This window comes from Ambystoma mexicanum, chromosome 11, assembly GCF_040938575.1.
Source record: "Ambystoma mexicanum isolate Mex_15411 chromosome 11, UKY_AmexF1_1, whole genome shotgun sequence".
Lineage (NCBI taxonomy): Eukaryota > Metazoa > Chordata > Amphibia > Caudata > Ambystomatidae > Ambystoma > Ambystoma mexicanum.
In genome coordinates, this window is record NC_090934.1 from 941,255,762 (window position 1) to 941,278,208 (window position 22,447).

The 22,447-nt window shown below is 45.9% G+C and overlaps 1 protein-coding gene across 3 annotated transcripts in view; it reads left to right on the plus strand.

Annotated features, from left to right (window-relative positions):
- The window catches only part of PGGHG (protein-glucosylgalactosylhydroxylysine glucosidase), a 394,441-nt gene that overhangs the window by 183,882 nt on the left and 188,112 nt on the right, over positions 1-22,447 (plus strand). For all 3 annotated transcript variants that reach the window (XM_069624088.1, XM_069624089.1, XM_069624090.1), the window contains exon 3: positions 8,934-9,144. In XM_069624088.1, coding sequence (XP_069480189.1) covers positions 8,934-9,144 — 211 coding nt within the window. The remainder of the gene's footprint in view (positions 1-8,933; positions 9,145-22,447) is intronic.

Below are 22,447 nucleotides of genomic sequence, written 5' to 3' on the forward strand. Positions count from 1 at the left end.
TAATTGTGATAAATTCCCTATGGACACCAAAATGTGGACCAACCCTATTGTTACCCCACTCGTAATCCCTTCATATCGTGAACACTCTGTTTTTACCATTGGAACTAAGCAGCCTACTCCTTACCTGTCCTACACCAATGTAATTATTTCTTGTACCGCTGTATGCAACACGCCACAGTTGTTATATCGTGAACACTCTCTGTTTGTACCAATGCATCTAAGCAGCCTACTCGCCTATGGGCTGTTTGAGCGCTGTACAAAATAAAAAAATAAAAAGAAATAAATAAATCCTGATGGAACTTCACAGGACAGAGTGGCAGTAACGGTAAGTGCGTTTGGCAGTAATTCCTCCATCAAACTCAGGCTGCCCTCGTGGTTGACTTTTGAATTTGGAACTCACTGTGTTGATTTCTGGGTTGACGTAGCAAGTTTAAAGTGACTATTCTGAACCAAGCAAGGAAGTGTGCTTAGAAAAATACTGTAGATTTCGATGGAGTGTTGACACAGTTTATTATTGTATTTTGAAGAAATTTAAAATTGGGATTTTGCACATGCAAAATGAAAAAAATGCTGATAAAAAGGCACAGTAATCACCATTTCAACCATCTGCAATTTCCTAGTCTACGGTGCAGATCAAGTTCCATTTCTGATGTCTGATGCCAACGGCACTAATGTTAACAGCACGCACATCATTGAAGTCAATCAACCCTCTCTGTCAGAGCTCATTCCTGAGCAGACAAGCACCATGAGAACATCAACGTTGGTATCCTACGTTTAGTATTGAGCTACCATCAGTCTTGGTATCCTATGTTTAGTTCCTGGTTATCATCAGTCTTGGTATCCTATGTTTAGTACCTAGCTACCTTGGTATACTATGTTAAGTATTGAGCTATCATCAGTCTTGGTATCCTAAGTTTAGTATTGAGCTACCATCTGTCTTGGTATCCTATGTTTAGTACCTAGCTACCTTGGTATACTATGTTTAGTGCCTAGCGAACTTAGTATACTATGTTAAGTACCTAGCTATCATCAGCCTTGGTATCCTATGTTTAGTATTGAGCTGCCATCAGTCTTGGTATTCTACGTTTAGTATTGAGCTACCATCAGTCTTGGTATCCTATGTTTAGTACCTAGCTACCTTGGTACACTATGTTTAGGACCTAGCTATCATCAACCTTGGTATCATATGTTTAGTACCTAGCTACCTTGGAATACTATGTTTAGTACCTAGCTATCATCAGGTATCCTATGTTTAGTATTAAGCTACCATCAGTCTTGGAATCCTACGTTTAGTATTGAGCGACCATCAGTCTTGGTATCCTATATTTAGTTCCTGGGTATCATCAGTCTTGGTATCCTATGTTTTGTACCTAGCTACCTTGGTATACTATGTTTAGTACCTAACTATCATCAACCTTGCCGCTACCATCTGGCAATATATCAGCTGCACACATAACTGGTGCACCCCCGCACCCTACGACACTGTCGCACCCTATGACACTGTCTCGTTCTACTTGTCTGGACTGCGGTCACCGGGGGCGTTCAACCTACCAGCGCTTTGGGGTTGTGCCAGTGAAATATAGAGCGCTATATAAATGCCAAATAACATAACATAACATGATAGCATGCCCCACACTTAATTAGAAACGCGAACATTAGCATGTCCCACACATAAAACGTGAATGTTAGCATGTCCCACACCCATGACAGAAATGTGATTGTTAGCATGTGCCACATCTGGATGGAATCTTGGACATTGGCCTGTGCCACATCTGGTTAGGATCGTGAGTGTCAGCATGTGCCACACTTGGATGATATTGTGAATGCTGGCACAGGCCACACTTGGTTGGAATTGTGAACATTGGCCATGGACGCATTTAGGTGGGATTGTAGATGTCGGCATGTGGCACGTCTGGATGGAGATGTGAATGTTAGCATGTGCCACACATGGATGGAATCTTAGACAATAGTCGTTGCATCTGTATGTAAATGTGAATGCTGGCATGTGCCACACTTGGATAGAAATGTGAATGTTAGCTATGCCAATTAACCAACCCACTAATAATTTCACCCCTCTACATGCACCTCTCAAACTCTAACCAAACACAACCACAAGCCTATAAACACAACAATCCAAACAAACTTCACTTTACTGCAACAACAAAACAAACCACACTTAGACTTGCACAACAATACACAACGGCTACCGACCAGAAAACTCTCCAAGTCCAGCCAACTGAGTTACTGGGGTGAGACTGCCAGCAGCACATTACTGCTCTCTTGCACTTTTCCAGCTCATTCCCACTAACTCACCCCTTAACCCCCTTTTTTTCAGAGCCGCCAGAGCGCGAGGGGACCGCTCCGGTGGTGATAGTGCACGGTACAAATGTCTTTTAACATTAACCTTGGTATCCTATGTTTAGTGCCTAGCTACCTTGGTATCCTATGTTTATTACCTAGCTATCATCAGCCTTGGTATCCTATGTTTAGTGCCTAGCTATCATCAGCCTTGGTATCCTATGTTTAGTGCCTAGCTCCCTTGTGTTTAGTACCTAGCTATCATCAGCCTTGGTATCCTATGTTTAGTATTGAGCTACCATCAGTCTTGGTATCCTACGTTTAGTATTGAGCTAACATCAGTCTTGGTATCCTACGTTTAGTATTGAGCTAACATCAGTCTTGGTATCCTATGTTTAGTACCTAGCTACATTGGTATACTATGTTCAGTACCTAGCTATCATCAACCTTGATATCCTTTGTTTAGTGCCTAGCTACCATCAGTCTCTGTATCCTATGCGTAGTACCTACCTACCTTCGGCCTTGGTATCCTAGACTGCTTTGAAAAAACAACTGGCAGGCACCTCGAATGCAATGTTCGATGGTAAGGCTTGTTAAAGCAAGCTGAAAGAGTTCCCATGAGGAGGTGTTTTGGGCGGGGAGGGGCAGGAACTGGGTGGGTATGGCCATAGGGATTAATATTGGCGGATCTGTGTGATCAGCATATATGTGCAGGGTAGGCCCCTGTAGCCTCCCATATAGCCCCCACATGTATTATTACCCTTATACCCCCTCACGCCTATATATTCAGTGAAATGCAGCCTTTTCCATTCTGCATTTTCGTCCTCTGAATTTTTACGTTCGGTATTTTAGTACTATACCGCGTGGGATCTCTGTGACCACCTAGATGGGCAGTCAATGGGTGGGCAAATAACTGGAAAATGCCTACACGCTGTGTGTCCTTCCTCATATGCCACTCCTCCCACTGGCGTAACAGGGGCCCCCGCAGCCCCCACGGTGCGGGGACCCCCGCTAGAACATGTCCTGGTTGGCGGCCCCACTTGGGGGAAAAAATGAAAACAAATATTTTTTTCAAATTTTTTTTTTCTATTTCTTTTTGAAATCACTCTGCCTTCATAAAGATATTATTTCTGTAACAGAAAAAATGTCTTTATGAAGGTAGAGTGACTATAAAAAGAAACTTTGTTTTTGAAGTCCGAGGGCTCCCCCCACCCCATGACATGGAAGACCCCAGGCTGGAGGCCTCCATGTCATGGGGTGGCGAAGCCCCATAACTTCAAAATGAAATAGTTTATTTTTGAAGTCACTCTGCCTTCATAAAGAAATGATTTCTGTTATGGTTCGGTCCTTAAAGGAAATAATTTCTTTATGAAGTCGGAGTGATTTCAAAAACAAACCATTCCTTTTTGAAGTAATAGGGATCCCCTAACCCCATGACATATGCGTGTGTGAGTGTATTGTAAAAGGGTGTACACTTAAATGTGTAGGTGGCTGCCTGTGTGAATGTATGGTGAAAGGGTGCACACAAATGTATGGGTGACTGGGTGGGTGTGTGTGTGTGCGTGTATGGTGAAAGGGTGCACACTTAAATGTATTGGCGGCTGCCTGTGTGAGTGTATGGTGGAAGGGTGCACACTTAAATGTGTGGGTGGGTGCCTGGATGTGTGTGCCTGTATGTTGAAAGTGTACACACTTAAATGTATGGATGGCTGGGTGTGCATCCGTGTATATGGTGAATGGTGTGTGTGCTTGTGTTCAGGGGCGCAAAAAAACCTACATTTCGGGGGGCTGATACTTCAAATGTTGGGAAAGGCGCTAACTTTACGGGCCATGGGGTAGGGGCACACTTATTTGTGTGGGGGCATCTTACTACTTCACGCATTTTAATGAGACTATTCTAGTGCAGCTTCAATGTAACAAGCAGTTAACTCTCTCCTTTAAGTGTGAAAGCACCCACTTATGAACTTCTGTGAAAATGAACGGTCTCCTGTTCCCTTTCTACCCTTCCAGTCACTTCCCAGGCATGAAAGTACTAAACCCACATCATAATTTAAATTGGCATTTGAATGCAGGTACTAACAGTGAAATGCTTTACGTTAGTAATTGCTGGGCCCTTGTTAACACCGAAACCCAGGTGCCGTTTAACATCTGTGTCCTGTTCTGTCCGTCAACTGCTCTGAAGGTCAGCCAGGTTGAGTCAACATAGTCCAACATTTCTGGGACTGAGTGCTGCAGCCCAGTCAACTCAATATTGTTAAGCCCCTACTTGTGTTTAATGCCTTAATTACCTATTGGTAATCATAATTACTCCTAGCCCTATTCTTCCTCGTACCTGTACTTGAATATGAGGCAGTACTTGTGTATGAGGCACTATTCCTCATACACATGTACTGGGATGAGGTAGAGGTACATGGAGGTAATGCCTGATTTAGCTACCTGTATCTTCATTACTCCTAATCCCACTCTCTCATCCCAGCACTTACCTATGAGGCAAGGAGCCTCAAATGTAAGCTCCGGGACAAGGAAGAAGGACGTGAAGGTAATTCTGGGCCAAGGAGCTGATTTTGGAGGTTGAGGTAGGGCATGGGAGGGAGAGGGGATGAGTGGGGGGTGGGATTGTGTGATAAATCATAATGGTTGTCCATGTCCAGGCTAAGCAAGCATGATATGTGGTGTGGCTAGAGAGGCATTTTGGTGCAACCAGTCTAGTTATTCCTCAGTTTAGTATGACTTTTCTTAACTGTGCATTTCTGATAAAGCAGTCCGGCTAAGTGTAATTACCTGGCTAGACTGGCATTTGGGTGCTGCCAGTCTAGCCATTTCTTACTGCAGCATTGTATATATTTTGGGGCATCTGTGATAAAATATGATATAAGTCTATTATAACCTGCCTGTACACAGGTGTTTCTAGGCATGACAAGCAATGGAGGGAAGATAGAGGGAGGACAAGACAAATGATCTTACTAGGCCTTGTGTCATTCAGATCGTGCAAGTGCGAGAACGAGGGGGGAAGTGCAAGCAAGAAGGGAGGGGCAAACAGGGCAGTAATGCTCTGAGTAATCGCAGCCAGGGCAGTGCTGCTTTGGGTAGTGTAAGGAGAACAAGGGACTGTAGGATTACAGTTACAGCCCCTAAGTGCATGGTAGGCCGGAGGCAGTGCAAGGGTGACTGATCAGGAAAGAGCTTGGACTCAGTGAGACTCTGAGGGTAGCCAAGCAACCAGTCGGTACAGTAGACAGGTAGGTCAAGTAGGACATCAGGGGAGGGAGAGAGCGAAAGCAGAGGAGAAGAGGAAAGTTTAGAGCTGCTTCCGGAACATCAGGTGGTCCACTAAAGTTTGAGAGAGGCAGGGAGGCCATTCCTTATGGAGGCATCTGCAGAAGAGAGAGATCTACCCCCCACTCTCTGCCTGGAGAAGCGTCTAGCCCTTAGAGAGTCGGAGGTAGCTGGGGGAAAGGCTAGAGAAAGAAGGTATTTTGGAAGAGGGCATTGGATTTAGTGTGAGCCCAACCCCAGAAAGCCTTGTGGACAATGTAAAGGGTCTTGAACTTGATTCTTGCAACCACCGGGAGCCAGTGGAGAGATTTCAGGGCTGGAGAGATATGCTCCCTGGGCTTGTGGCCAAGGATAAGACTCACAGTCCTGTTCTGGATTAGTTGCAGAGGACGGAGAGTTGAGGAAGGCAGCTTGAGAAAGAGGCTGTTGCAGTAGTCCAGCCTAGAGAGAAACAGGACTCTGAAGACAGTGAGCTTCTGGGGGAAAGTGAGAAAGGGAAGAGTCCCCTTGAGGAGGAGCAGCTGGGAGGTAGTGGGACCTCTTGGCGACCTATGAGATGCGAGAGAAGAGAGAGTGGAGTCGAAGATGACATAAAAAGGTTTTTTGCCTTGCATGAAGGTGAAGGAAGAGGGCCCAAGGTGGGCGGCCAGGGTGAGAGAGGGAAAACAGGGCCAGGGGTCCCAATGAGAAGGATCTCCATCTTAATGGCACTAGGCAGAGATTGTGGGAGCTGCACCAATCCTGAATCACGGATGGACAGCAATGAGCGAGAGATGAGAGGAGCCTGAAGGAAAGCTGAGTGCCATCCGCATAACACTAAAAGTTAGAGGAGAAGGTAGAGATAAGGTGGGTCAAAGGGGCCAAATAGAGGTTGAAAAACCAGGGTGAGAGGATAGAGCCATGGGGAATGGCACAGGTAGAGAGAGAGAGGTGGCGGAGAGAAAGGGACCAAGTTGGACCTGGGAGGGGCAGTCCAAGAGGAAAGAGGTCAGCCACTCCAGGGCCTGATCCGTAATGCCCACGTTCTCACGTAGTCGATTGATCAGGATGGCGTGGGTGACTGTGTCGAAAGTAGATGAAAGATCATGGAGGATTAGGACAGAATGAATGCTGGAATCAAGGTTAGAGAGAAGATCTTCACGGGTGTTCAGGAGAGCAGTTTCTGTGCCTCTGACAGCTCTGAAGCCAGACTGATGGTCATGGAGACAACCAACAGATTCAATGTGGAGAGTAAGCTTGGAGAAGGACAACTTTTTTCCAAGAGTTTGCCCAGGAAAGGGATTATGGAGATTGGGCGATAGTTTGTGGGACAGGTAGGATCGGCAGACGGCTTCTTGAGGAGTGGGTGCACAAGGGAGTGCTTAAGGGGAGAGGGGAATGTCCCAGTGGTGAAAGAGTGATTACAGAAATCGGCCAAGACTGCAGCAAGGGTGTCAATATGGTCCTTGATGGTTCTAGAGGAGCAGGGGAGAACCTGTTTGGACGACACTTTCATAGTTCAGACTTGTCTAGAAACCTTGTTAGGTGTTGTCAGAGAGAAAGCAGAGAAAGGAGGAGGAGAGGTAGAGATGCCCAAAGGGGGGGCCAAGATAGAAAGAGGGAGAGGAAGAAAAGATAGAGGACAGGATGTCCTGGGTTTTAGCAGAGAAGTGATAGGCCAGAGCCATACAGAGGGCCTGGGAGGGAACAGGAGAGGTAGAGACCGCAACAGGATTGATCATGTCTTTGCAGATTTTAAAGAGTTTGGCCGTGTTGTTAGAGGCCGCAGAGACTCAGGCTTCAAAGTGTGTTCTCTTCTTGATGGTTGTTATTGCTTCGACTGGCATTTTTGTGCAACGAGTCCAGATTTGTCTAAATGTGGCCTGGCATGCTTTACTGTAATGTTATTGCGTGTCTACACTGGTCTACATTGTGCAGCTAGTGGTACATGTTTTCAATGTGGCATGGGATTCTTAATAGCAAAGCATTAATGTTCCTGTGCACTCTTGGTGACTTGCAAGAATTGGATTGGTGTTACCCTACAAAACAATTGCAAACACTCTGGCTTTTTAGCCAATTTTTCTCAGAAGGTGTGCTGTATATTGCATTAAAACACATATTTATATCTTTCTCCTAGTACAGTGCGGGATTACCCTTCGGCAGCACGTTCATGCTATTGTGCAAGAGTGATAATATAGGATGGCGCAGAGTGCAGCACGAACCGTGATTTGTTGCCGAGTTGGGGGGGACCCTCAGCATGGCTCGCAGGGGGGTCCCCCACATTTGATGTTATGCCACTGACTCCTCCCTATCGGTACTCTAAGGCATTCATTTTAGACACACTCAGGGACGTCATTTGGGGGTCGCCAGACGTCGCAAGTGCGTCCTCTGAGTTCTCCCTTGCGACCTCTGTTGTCTCCCTTGCGAATTCTCTTTTTTTTTTTTGCAATGCAAGCTCATGGGCTGTCGCCAGCACCATATGGATCTTTAATTCTGGAGTGGCTAGCTTTCCTGTTCAGGCCCCTTTAAAAAAAGAAGAAACACAAGAACAGGATTGCCGCAAGTCTAACACTTTCAGCACTGACCCTAAATAAGAAAGAATAGGAATACAAAAAAGTGTGACTTTCTGGAATTCTATACAATAATTGATAGACTCATTGAAGGTTTATTTCAGGCACACTTCAGGGGGTGAGTCACTGATTTAGTCTGTTCTTAAACGCCTCAACTCAGCCTTTCATCTTTCTGAGGTTGATAAATGGGTGCCAACACAGGTAAGGTGATATTGGGTGTATATTTCTTCTATGTAAAGCGCTTAAGCATAAGTGCTATATAATAACACATCATTATCATGTGGTCATGGACGTCTGCTTGCATTCACAGTAATTTGGTTATATGGGCCTATACACACTGATCTTAACGATACATATGGCGATCCATTCCTGTATGAAATGTACATCACATTATAGTGATATCATAACCATATTTTTCGTAGTGTACAACGCTATGTGATGTCACTTCCTGTTTTGTCAACTGGTGAAGGGTCATGTTCCATCGCTTCCCGCGATATCACTTCGGGTTGGGGTAAAATGACATCACTTCCTGTGATGTCATCAGGGGGTCAAGGGTCGTGTGATGTCACTTCCGCTACCCCTGGCATTTTGGTGAAATGACGTCCCTGGACACACTAAAAATGAGTACTATTGAGGCTACGTTTTTCAATGCCTTTAATATATAGAGGATACAGTGGCCTATCCAAAGCTTTTATACTTTTAACTGGTTTTCTGGCAACAAATTTGTGTTTAACCAACATAAACTTTCCATTTCCATTAGAAAGACACAATTTGTACAGTAAAACAATACTCTCTGCTTTTCATTCCCAGGTACATTTACCCACATTCTTCAGTGCCCGGATTACACGGCAACCCAGCAGATTTTTGCCCACCGATCCCATGCCCATTTGATGGTCTGCACGGTAGCCATAAAGCGGCAAGAGGGCAATGTCCAGCCAATCACAGTGAGTTTACAGTCAAGGTTCAAGCCGGAGAGCCAGGACCTTAACATGCAGGAGGGACAAGCATTCGAAGGAGCACAGTGAGTATGGCTGTGGGAGGGGGGATATGACTGGCCTTGTAGCTTTTCCTTTCATTGGATCAGATCAAATCCACTTGCTTCCCTGCTATTGGCCTTTCTTCGTCCTTCGCTGTCAAGGACACCCATACATGGACACTGCCTTTCGATTCTAACACTACTCCAATTAAGGCTCACTTTCCCACCCACCTAGAACCCATGCATCCAGACAGGTTCTTGTTTTGGCTTGATTTTGAAGCCTTATAGACTGAGGGGGCATCGTTATCGCGGGATAATGGCCCGCCATCATGTTATGGCCCGAGGCAAAGCCTAGGGACATAAGTTGGGGAAGGGGTCATTTTCCCAAATGATAAGGGCTATTAGCAATACATGTTTTTGAGTTTTGGTGGTGAAGTAAAAAATATACTTCAAGAGTGAGCAGTAAGTAAACAAACTGAGCTAGTACATTAAATATGTTTTTTTTTTAAAAAATAACATGTCTGTCTTCATAAATTAAGCATTTTAACTGCAACATGGTTGAACTGGAACAGGTTTTACATGAGCATGCACTAGGTGTAATGTAAAAATATTTTTTTTCTCTATAAGAAAGTGAAAGCATTTTCCATTGTTTTAGCTTTCTCCTTCGTGTGTTAAATAGCATGTTGGAGCCAGAGAGGAGTTATCTTGCTGAAAAGAATCTGGCCTGGAAATTGTTTCCCTGTCTGTGTTTGAACACAGAATGTTTTGATTGCAGTCAATATCAGTAGTTATTGACTGCTCGTTCAACATTCTGATTGGCTGACAAGTGGTCAGTAACGATTTCCATGTGCTAACAGGGTATAATACATCAGTAAAGATCGTGAATGGCTGTGTACTGTGCACATTTTCATGGATATTGCTTTTCACACAATAATAATCCTAGGTAGAAATATACAGTAATCCTGTAATGAGTTCATCAATACTCCTTGAATGCACGATTATCAGCTGAAGTGAAGGGCACGGTCAATGAGCCCAAAAGGGCATCCATACTTGTTTGGGGGTCAAATTACATAAAGAGCCATGGCCCAGCACCGAGTGATGGTAGCACAGTGGTGAATATCCACTCCTCCTTCCTCCCTATCAATGGACAAATTCTTCACAAAAAAGAGGCATAGCTGGCATATGTCAATCACAAAACCAAAACCAACTAGGAAAACCTCCTCTATTAGGGCTTGAATGCTAAAGCGTAGGTCTCCCCTACACCCGCTATTATGTCTTTATTTCATTTTGAAAGTGCAACTTGTCTCCTCCTTTTCATCATTCATTCAATCCTGCAGTTATTCATTGTCTGCCCCTCAACGCTAATTTATTTATTTATTTGCTTATTGCTCGTGTCCTTTCCTGTCTGCAGTCAATATGAAGCTGTTAGGCAGAATTATATGCAGTACCCTGAGGGAACACTACATGCAATTAAGACTACAAGTGATAGTACAGTTTCACCTTTGGTACAAGCCTGTACTACACAGTAAAGTGGTGGTGATGGCTGAGCTGCCAGACTTATCTCAAGAGCAAATGAGCAGTAATAGGGATTACACAAAGGACAACAATTACTGTGACACAAACAAACACTGACTCAAGGTTTCTGGTTAAAAAATATAAGTACATTTATTTTTAAACCATCTGTTCTCAAAACACTTCACTTGTGTTAAATACAACCACACTCCAAATATACTACACACAATCAATTCCTCTTGTTCAGGTCAATTCAAGCTAAGTACATTAGAATCTGACAGACCGGTGTTTCGAAACAAAGATGTTACCGTGGGTTAATACGCAATCACTTTTTGACAATAATGACAGTTCGGTCTTATGAAAATAAAGCGTACCCGCGAGAAGAAATACACCCGAAGTCAAACACACTTAGCACATAGAATTAAAACAAGGGAACAGTAGATAAAAATCATAGGCAATACTTTTGTCAAGGTAATAGAATCAGAGGATGTTTTCTAAGAGGCAGATAAAAGTCAAAAGGCCTGCGCCAGTGTTAAATGGAGCAGGGGCTCTGTTGTCGAGGATCACACGGTTAGAATGGTTCACGATTAAAGTTTGCCAGGAGTACTGGGTATTGTCAAAGGGAAGCAAAAGTTATAAGACAGAAGTAAAAAAGGACAAGTCTTCGGAAAGGAAAAGGGTTCACCCCGATTCCTCAAGCTCGGACGGAGAGAACGACCAAATGGATACAGTACCTTATTCAGATGAAGAAAGCTGGTGCTACGGCAGTTGTTCCTGGTAGTTCCTGCAGACTCACGGCTCCTGAAACTTCAGTCCCGGGGACAAGGAGGACGACGTCTGGAGCGATCTGCACTACCCAGGGATGAAGCCAGCAGCAGCAAAGCAACGATGAATAAAAGGTGTGCTCCTTAAAAACAGGAGAGGGCTCTTCTGATGGCTATCCGGACCAATACAGCTCTGTGCAGCGATTTCGACCCCGAAGAGGATTTTCTGGCTGTTTAAGGTGAGCTGGTTGATCCCACCAGGCTCAAGGGAAGAAGACTCCGGACTGGATCTTCTCTGTTGTCGAAGGCTAGATAGCACAGGACTGCAGCAGGGCTTCACCGGGATCCAGGAGCTGCAACAGTCGTCTTATTCTCCGCTTCTCTTCGGTTTTTGTAGTTCCAGTGGCGACTTTGACTTCCAGCCCAAGAGTCCTGCCTTTTATGCCAAAATCCCCCATTCACACAGCCTGGCTGTCAATCACACAGCAGGGAGGTTGTCTGTCCCGGACTACCACCTCAGCCAATCGACACAGAGTGCGACTTGGGTCTTCAAGGAGACCCTGTGCAGGGGGTTACTAAACCCCTCTCTCAGATTCAGCCCACCTAGACACCCAGACGCCAAAGGAGGGCTTCTGTGCAGAAGCCCGCCAAAGGACGGCGAACAAAGAAACCAAACCTGGTTTGGCACGAAAAAGAAAACAACAAGAAGGACCTTTCCAACACGAAATGGTGAAAAACCACACTAGGACCTACAATAAAAACGATATTGGGTAGCAGGTTTTATGTTCGGGTCTATCACCACAGCCAGAACATTAACACGGGAATCTGCATAAAAATGATAGTTACCACTGCCACCAGCCATGTTGAGTCAGGAAGGGGGACACAAAGTGCCCCTTGAGTTGCAGAAGGACAGGGGAAAGATATTCCCCTCCAGTTCTCCATTGTAAGATGGTTTGTACTGGGTCTGTATTTTAAAAGACTAGTAAAGCCAGTGGTGACTTTACATGTTTCTGGGGGACAGGAGTCATCCCCAGAAATGGAGTTCACAAGGGAAGTCTAAAAGACATCCCTGTGTCACTGCACTAAAGGTGCTGTGTGACACACAAGTAAAAAGATGATGCCTAGGGAGTTGGTGACACTCCATAGCCCATGAGCACAAAAAGTACAACACACACAAAAACTACACTGTAAGAGTGGGGAAAAGGCTCACATTCTTACCAGGTGGAAAAAAATAAACCCCACAAGTCCAGCAAAGCTGCTGAGGGACTCACTAGGTAAGGGTAATTAGCCATAAATGAGAATTCTCCCTAAAAAAAAAGCCAATAGTTGTGTTGTTTACAGTAGGTTATTCCATGTTACAGTCACAGGCATGCATGCATTAAATACATACCCACCCAGTAGTTACCTTAAAACAGCAAGAAATGTGTGCAAGTTTGCAGTCCCATAATATGAATTTGTTAATTTGGTGTGGTTCCCTGGTGGACCATCCCACATCAGTTTTAGCTATTGAGTCCTTTGTTCATTTGCTTTTGGCTGCGAAGAATGTGAGTGGTTTCTACCAGGAAACAGTGAGAAGGCTGGTGTGGTGAGAGCGCATTGATCACTGGAGGCGATCAGCACTAGCAACACTATGGCAGGAGTTACACAATGAGCTGACATGATGTATAGTGTGTGTATTGTTTAAAGGGGGAGCTCTGCCACAGTTTGGGCGAGATCCAGGAGTCCTGAAGGAAAGAAGGGACCTTTAGTGTGTCCTTCACAGAGTCTAGTCGAAGTCTAAAGCCTGGAGGGAGTATCGTATGGTTGGCATTGACCCCCTAATGCCACACCGAGGCAATATAACACAGGGAACAATGAATAACTGCAGGATTGAATGAATGATGAAAAGGAGGAGACAAGTTGCACTTTCAAAATGAAATAAAACAAACACGTGAGTGAACCCAAGAATGACTGTACAGATGCCTGACTAAAGCCACGGATGTCTTGAATATTCGGAAAAGGGAAACCGTCCCTCATGATATAACGATGCAAATGACTGAAATAATACAGGCATGACTGACTAAATAAAGGAATTAATACATAAGAGACTGAATAAGAATATATGACGTAAACATAAACACATGAATGAGTTAAAGACAACTGGAAAGACTGAATATTAAAGGAAGGCTAAATACAAGAAAGAAGCAAAGAAAAAGGAACGATTGAATACAGTCAAGAAGAAATGCAGAACAGAATGGATGACGTGGACTGCATGATGAAAGGAAGGATAGCATGAAGATAGAAAGGGAAGGAAGGAAGAAAGAACAGCATGGGGGAGGAAGGAGAGTGTGGAGGGAGAGAGGCCAGCATCCGGAGGGTTGGTGGGGGGTAAGGAGAGTTTGGAGGGAGAAAGACCAGCACCAGGGGGAGGAAGGAGAGTGGAGAGGCCAGCATCCGGGCGTGGAAGGAGAGTGTAGATGGAGAAAGGGCAACATCCGAGGGGGGTAAGGAGAGTGTGGAGGGAGAAAGGCCAGCATACGGGGAGGAAGGAGAGTGCGGAAGGAGAAAGGCCAACATCCAGGGGAGGAAGGAGATTGTGGAGGGACAAAGGCCAGCATCTGTGGGAGAAAGAGTGTGGAGGAGGAAAGGCCAGCATTCGGGGGAGGAAGGAGAGTGTGGACAGGCGAGCATCCGGGGGAGGAAGGAGAGTGTGGCAGAAGAAAGGCCAGCGTTCGAGGAAGGAAGGAGAGTGTGGAGGGAGAAAGGCCAGCATCCGCGGGAGGAAGGAGAGTGTGGAGGGAGAAAAGCCTTCATCCGTTGGAGGAAGGAGAGTGTGGAAGGAGAAAGGCCAGCACCCGGGGGAGGAGGAGAGTGTGGAAGGAGAAAGGCCAGCATCCGGGAGAGGAATGAGAGTGTGTAGGGAAAAAGGCCAGCATCTGGGGGAGGAAGGAGAGTGTGTAGGGAGAAAGGCCAGCATCCGGGGGAGGAAGGAGAAAGGCCAGCATCTGAGGGAGGCGCGAGAGTGTGGAAGGAGAAAAGCCAGCATCCGCGGGAGGATAACAGTGATAAAAGAGAAGAGAGGAAAAGGGATCCCCTCATACAAGTAGAGTAGTGGACCATTATATAGAGTGCCAGGGATCCCTCTGCCTGGAACAAGGGGGCGTGAGGAGGGGAAATTCCCTCGTCTCGGGGCAAGGAGACAGACAAAGGGTCTAAACTATTGTGTAAATAAGTGGGTTTTATTTTCTGACGATGATTTTGGTGTAAATTGTGATTTAACGTGTATATAGAATTGTTGTGGTATGGGGCAATGGTTGCCCCGTTGTATGAATAAGGGTGTGTGGTGGTAAGTGTAATTGGGAAGGGACAAGGGGTGTGTGGTTTGTGCTGAGGGGAAATTGGGATGGGATGCAGGGAGAGTGCGCATCATTGGGAGGGTAGGGTAGAACGGTGCTGCTGGATCTGCTATCTGAGAAATAAGTATTTTTGGTAAGGAGAGAAGTGTGAATAGTTATGAGTATCCCACTTGGGTATATGTGTTCCACGCTTCTGTGGACCAGGAAAAGATTCTCAAATACCATTGTGAATGGGTTGCAGATACAAAAGGGGGAATTTAGAAGCCTTAGCCCGAAGAAGGCTCAAATAACAAGGATGTGTTGAGGCATATGCAGAGGCGTTGCTTGGGGGGGGGCCGAGGGGGCTATAGCCCCGGGTCTTTTGGTTGTTACAGCAAATGGAAGTTCAGGAGCTTCAACCAAAAGGCTAGCTAGCTCTGAGTCCCAACAGTCCCAACATTAGCATAGCTCTGGATCGTTTCCAGACCTATCAACACCCCAGGACATATGTATACGTATCTGGCTGCAAAGTATAAAGGGAGAACGTTGAGAAGTAGGCAAGGTATCCTCGAAGTCTGGAGAATGGTTGAGGATTTAGAAGATGCCCCAGAAGAACAAAAAGAGCAAAAGGTGGTAATACCTACACCCGTGTTGTTGTCCCCACGGCCCACTTCCATATGGAGGTTTTCTCTTGCAACCCGCAGCAGGTTATACAAACCCCCAGTATGTACTGTGAGGAATCTGAGGGCGTCCTCACTTCTTTCCCCAATATATCTTCCTCCCAGGTGGCTAGGGAAAGGCTGTCGCCATCGCGTCCTGTGCCTGGTGGTGGATATGCCAGGGAGGATGACCTGGGTGGAGGAGATGTGGGGAGTGGAGGTGAGGCACCCTTAGGTGAGACACGGTATCGCCCATTTCCCTTTTATAATGAGCCCAACATCCCCCATGCCTTTGTAAGCTATTATCAATCCCTTCCCTATTTTCCCAGTAAATCATCTCCCAGTAAAGACCAGTCAAGTACTGGAATGAGGAAGAGATAAACCAGAGCCATACATCCTTTGTTTATTGACTCTCACACACACAGACACCAGTTATGTACTGGGACGAGGAGGAGGCAAGGAAGAGAAGTGCAGAACTTCGAAGTCGACAATGAGTGGCCTTGTCCTTCTTGGACCATTCAACCTGACGGGAAGTTTGAAAGCAGCAAAAACTTTGAGACTGGAGTTAGCTTGTATCAGCTGTGGAAGCAGTTCTATGGACTGCTGGACTAGAGCATACCTCTCCATGAAGACAGCATGGCAGACAGAGTACTTGAGGAACCTGGAACGATGCAGAGTATTTACAGCGGCAAACAAGGCTAAAGGAAGCTGGAGGCCTGTGGCGGAATATGGAGAAGGAACCGGCGTGACCAGGTGAAGCTGCTGAGTGAGGCTCGAGCTGCAAGAGACGCATCAGTGGTGGGAGCGAAGCCACAAAGAGCCGCTGAGGAGGCGGAGTGAGGTACTGCATGAGAGAGAGAGAGAGAGCTTGTGGCAGCCAGAAGAGTCTCTGGCACGCCATAAGCACCAACCATTGAGTTCGCCTAGGAAGGGGAACAACGAGACGGCAGGCGAGCATGTAAGAGTTATAAGAAAGTTAATGAATGCCGATCTTAATGAAACCAAGCCTTTTGAATACCGATTTAAATGAAAGGAAGCATTTGAATACCGAACTGAATGAAAGCAAGTACGGTTGAATACCGTTATGAATGAAAGTAGTTTTGTGGAATCACACGATATGAAGGAACTGAGCAGCTTGAGAGAACAAGCATTGACAAGAGCCATAAGGATATAAAGTAATTGTGCAGCTTGAGAGAATACACATTGGCAAGAGTCATACAGGAACTGTGTAACTTGAGAGACCAAGCATTGGCAAGAGCCATGAGAGTATGTGAAAATGCAACAAGTGAATGGTGACAAAACCAGCAATGGTAAAGCATCATGAGGATGTGAAGTGAAAATAAACCAGGCACCACTGTAGTGGTGACACCTTGGCAATGTGCAAATGAAGAAGGAGCTCATAAGGTGTGTTGTTTTTGTGGCCTGTAATGGGTGGACGGTGTGGTCCAACAACTGCGCCTAGACAGAGTACACACATTTATTGAAAAGCCACTTAAAGCACCACAAAGAAACGTGTTATTGATTCTAAAGGAAATCTTGTGTGATTTGAAATTAAGGAATTTAACTCTATGAAATTGGGGAAAGGCAAAAAAGCCTGAAGAGCTGGGAAGCATTCCAAGAAATTGTGTTGTGCTGAAACTGTTGAAAGACTTGAAAGCTTGGTGAAGGGGAACACCTTTTTGCATTGTGAACTATTTGAACCTTGGGGAAGGGAAATCCTTTGAAAACCAAGAGCAGGACGAATCTTTGAACTTTTATTTGAACACTTATCATTTTGAGACTGACATCCCTACACATTGTATATAAATAGATGTGAGGGCAATTATAGGTTTTGGACACAGACAGATATTTGATTTGGACTTCCTGACTCAGACTATCCTTAGCTTTATTTAGATAGGTAATTCCCACCTTAGCATAGGGGAAGTTAGGCCTTTTTACCAACCTTCTTTTCTTTTCAATAAAAGTTTTCAGCCCAAATTTGTATTGTGTTGTCGATGTCATGATGCCTTCAAAGCACCCAAACCTGCTCCAAGGCAGGGAGCTCCCAGTGCTGATGCGAATGCCACACACGAGTTTGTGGCTAATGCTACATGAGACCCATTGGTTATGGAAGTAGAAAACAGGGCGCAGAGAACATTTGAAACAGCGCTCAACAGAACAGAGGCAGAGGTGGCGTGAGCAGTTTAGGAGCAGGTGGAAGGACGGAAAGTAACGATAGGTGCGGATGAACACACACACAGACACCAGTTATGTACAGAGTAGGGGACATTCTGTTCTGAATTGATAGTAGTGATCAGGGACGTGCAGGTAGCCGCAAGCAAAGATAACCCCAATGCTGGGGGGCGTCCAGAGGGTCCATCGCATGCCGTCACTGTAGATTATGACTTGACCCAAAAGACTAGAGATACAGAGGTTGCAGAGGAGGCAGATGAGTGGGCATCAGAGGAGGAGTAGGGGGAGAATCAGTAGGATGAGATGCCACCTGTACCAACACCTAGGGTAGGAGCCTATGGGGACTGGGGCTTAGGACACAACCAGGTCAAATGGATGTAGTAAAAGGCAAGAGAGGAGGGAGAACTGCACAAGTTAAACAGTTGGTAACACAGCTTCCATTACTACACAAGGGACACAGGAGGGCACAATATGTACCCTGGCAACACATGGACAGAAACAATCTAATGAAGGCATTACCCTAACTTACAGCGGGAGTAGGCAAATGGATGCATGCATTAGACAAACAGACGCAGGGATTACATTGGCAGTGGGGGACATGAAAAGTGTATTCGCTGCACTGCTAGGAGAACAAGCAGATGACATATGGAGGTAGACTGGGTACACAAGGGTACAGACAACTAATAACAATCATTATGGAGCACAGTTTAACGACTGTTTAGTATGGAACACGTTAAGATCACCATACCCAGACATGCCAGATATCAATTTGATTATGGCCCGCACCATGAAATTAGATAATTACCTGCATTGTACATAAACCAGATTCAAGAAATGTGACTGTCGGAGACAGGGGAGCCCTGGGACAAGAAAATAGCAATATTTTATCATATGTTACGGCAGGGACTACTCAAGGATGTGCAAAACGATTTAGATAAGGCAGTAGGGATTGAAGTGATGCGAAGGGCTGAGATTCTGTCAATCATGTTTATTTATTTTATTTGTTGACAGCGCCCAGACCTGGAGGATTGGCAGTGCTGGTACATCTTAGGTAAGGGAGGGAAGGGCATGATTTGAAAGGTAGGCAGTTAATAGTACAGTCCGGGTGCAAGGAAAGGAGGATCTTTGCAGAGCATCATCTTACAGTCTTAGTCGTATTTGTTGAACAGCCAAGTTTCTTTCTGAATGCGAGATATGAGGATGAATAGTTCATCATTGTAGGATAAGGCAAGGGAAGGAAAGGAAACAGCAGAGCAGATACAGAAAGCTGAAGCGAAGTTATTACAGAAGAAGTTGGCGAAGTTAAGTGTAGAACGAGTGCTGATTACCAGCTCCCCTGAGGGACAGCAGGGCACAAGGCAAGCACTGGAATGGATGGAGGGTTACCAAGGCTACCCGGACAACAGAAGGGATGGGGGGTTATCAGAGGGTAAGAGGAGGTTTACAGGGAGGACAAGGAGGTGGATGCAGGGGAATGCAGCGAGGTTTGGGTGACTGGGACCATATTGGACCTGCAGCAGGACAGGCCACTTTGAGCGAGAGTGTAGGAGCAAACCAGTATATTCTTATGATCCTTGTGCTTATCCTAATGGACCCACGTTTGTGCTAACCTTTCATCCCCAACAATGATGATGCCCCCAATTTCCCCAGGACGCCCACAAGTGCGTAACCCTGGACAACCACCACAGTATCAGTATCTGACACCACACCAGCAAATGCAGAACTCGGGACCAAATCTTTCACCAGCGTATATACAGCAGCAAGTGCCACAGCCCAGATCTCAGCCCGGGACAATGACCCTTTCCACATGGTACAGTAACCCATTGCACTGGAGCGAGCATAATAGGAGGGAGCATTTGTCCACTCACAGGGTTGAACACCTATCACCAATAGGACAGCCCACCGAGAGCCCTGACGTGGCCAGTCCTGTCAGTCACTGTCGACCCGCAAGAGGAACCCCAGGTAGATGTGATGATAGGTAGTAAAAGATTCACCTTCGTGGTAGACACAGAAGCTACAACTTCCTGTATTGAGGAAGGTCATTTTCCCTTATCAGGAAAAGTAATGGATTGACTATTGCATTTACTGAGGAGGGTGTAGGATGCTCAACCCCAGGAATATGTCATGTTAGGGCTGCTCTGATATTACCAGCACTTCATAGTGATGATGCTACCAGAGGGGTGTCTATACATCCAGATTTGTTCTTATGGAGTAATAGTGTTGGTGGGATAGGTGCCAGGAATAAAAGTCAAAACGTGGAGAGAGCAAGTGGAGTTTTTGTTTCGGCCAGCAGTTCCTCAAGAACATGCCCCCTGTACCATCCTCATACTTGACTTAGAGGCGGCACTAATCACAACGGTTCAGGTAGTACTGTTAGGGACTGAGGAGGAAGGAGGTGAGTGGTGCACGGTTCCGTGCAAAGAATTCACACTGTCATTAAGGGGTCTATCTGATGAGGAGTTGTTTGAAGATGATACCAATGAGGGAGAAATTATTTTAAAAAAAATGCAACCCTTGTCAGGTCATGGTGCAGCACAGAGAAGTACTGCACACTAAACGTATTGCTTGACCAGTACCCTCTCACTTACAGGAAGACATGGCAAAAGTACCCAGCAACTTTTGGACTAGTAACCCCAAGATGTATGGGCCGTTCACATAAAGCTGAAGCAAGGTACACTATTACCTAGAGTATAACAATACCCATTATCCAGTGAGGAGGATGAAGGGATTCATGACGCCATCATGCTTTATGGCAGCAGTACATAATAGTACCATCACAATCCTCCTGCAACACAGCTATATATCCTGTCGAGAAAGCAACGGTTTAAAGTTGGAGAATGATACAGGATCTCTGCCCTTTGAACAACATTGTGGAGGCAGAATTCCTGGTAGTGCCAAATCCCACCACAATCCTTTGCAACATACCCACTGAGGCCACGTATTTTACTGCAATTGATTTGGAATATGCATTTTTCTCATTCCCATTACACCCTGATTCTCAGTATCTCACAGTGTTTACGTATCGCGTGCAGCGATTTCAACACACAAGGCTCACTCAGTGGTACTGTGAGTCCTCAGTATTTTTTTTTTAAATATCAAATTTTATAGAATTTTATGAGGATCACAGTTTGCATATGAAACATTGGATCCATTAAATCGACAGTATTATAACAAAATACAAAGAGAACAAACTATGCGACTGCATCCTTTGGCCTACCTCCTAGCCCCCTGCCCGCCCCATATCCCCTCCCCATCAACTTAACAATCAAACAGCTCTCTCGTATTCACCCATACTTCGTTACACCGCTGGGGGAATCCTTAGTCTCCTGAGCAGGTGTCAGTTCCAATTTGTGTATGTTATCCTCTAAGTTGGTTGGGAAAGTCAAGGCTTCATGGCTCCCCTCGTTGTCATGTAAGGCAGGTATCCCTAGGCCCATTGAATGTATTTTTCACAGAAATTCAACCATTCCATTTCGAAAGACCCAGCGTCTCCGTGAATGACAGCTGTTAAATGTTCCATATGTTATACGTTCCGGGCCGTAATGACCCATTCGTTCTTTCCCGGGGGAAGCTCTCTTTTCCAGTGTGTTGCCAAACATACCCTCCCAGCAAACTGTGGATCATTTACGTCAACCTTATGTATTCTCCTTCCTGCTTTTGCAGGCCCAAGAGTATCAGCATCAGTGTTTTCCTCCTTGTAATCCTTACCAGGACCTCGTCCCAGTAGGACTGGACCACCTTGCATCCCCGCCACATATGCCAGTAGTCGGCTCTCGATCCAAACTCATGCCAACACATGGGACTTGCACCTTGATACATCTTGGAAAGCCTGACCTGGTCATATTGCCACCTGTGTAAGAGTTTGATAGCATGCAGTTTGTACTGGCAGGAAATGAATGTCTGGGAGGCCCCCCAACACATCTTCTGCCATGTCTGCGGGGGAAGCTCCCTGCCCACATCTCCCTCCCAGCGCTGTCTCTGCTTGTCTGAGGACCCCCTTTTTGTCTCCACTAGGGCCATGTATAATGCACCAATGAATCCCTTGGAACCAGACGCGGTGTCTACAATCTTCTTGAATAGTGTAAGTTCCCTCTGTAATTTCTCTTGCCACGCCTCCCTCGTCATCACCCCTTCAACTGTAGGTATGAGAAGACAGAGAGTGAGCCTAGCCCCAATGTCTCTTCCAACTCCTGGATTGTAATGAATCTGCCATCTCTCCACAATTGTCCTGCCCTTTCCAGACCCGCTTCATACCAAGTTTGGAGCCTCTCCGGATTCGGGATAGCGTCCCTGATCCCTGAGACCCAAAGATGACCCAGCAGGGATGGCCAAGTTGTAACGCCAGCCCATCCCACTCCCTGTCACCAAATGGTGCCCAAAATGGGGTTGCCCCTTATCCTAGTAGTTTCGACCTGGGAACCCATAGCCATTCACCAACCATCGGCGGCCTCAAGTGGTGGTTGTCAAGGCCCACCCATTGAAAGTCTTCCCGCTGTCTGAGATGTGGGATAAGGACGCTAAGCTGAGTGGCTTTATAATACAGATGTATGTCCAGAGAGCCCCCCCCCCACCCCCCGAACTGTCCTTTGGGAGACTCAATGTTACATTACAGATCCTGGGTTTCTTCCCCTGCCAGACGAACTGTGAGAGAGTACCCCTGCTTGCTTTGAAGTAGTAGTCAGGGATCTGTATGGGGGAGCATCTGGAACAGATAGGGAATCTTGGGGAGAACAACCATTTTAATCAAGTTCAGTCACCGCATCCAAGAGAAGGTCAGTGTGTGTCCATTTCCCTAGGTCTTTCTCCACTGCAACTCTCTTCTGGCATGAATGCCCAAATAGCACAGTGTCCCCAGGCTAACCTTCATGCCCAGAAATGAGAACCGACTCTCCTCTCCGTTCCTGCTTTTATCTAATGGGAAAAGGAC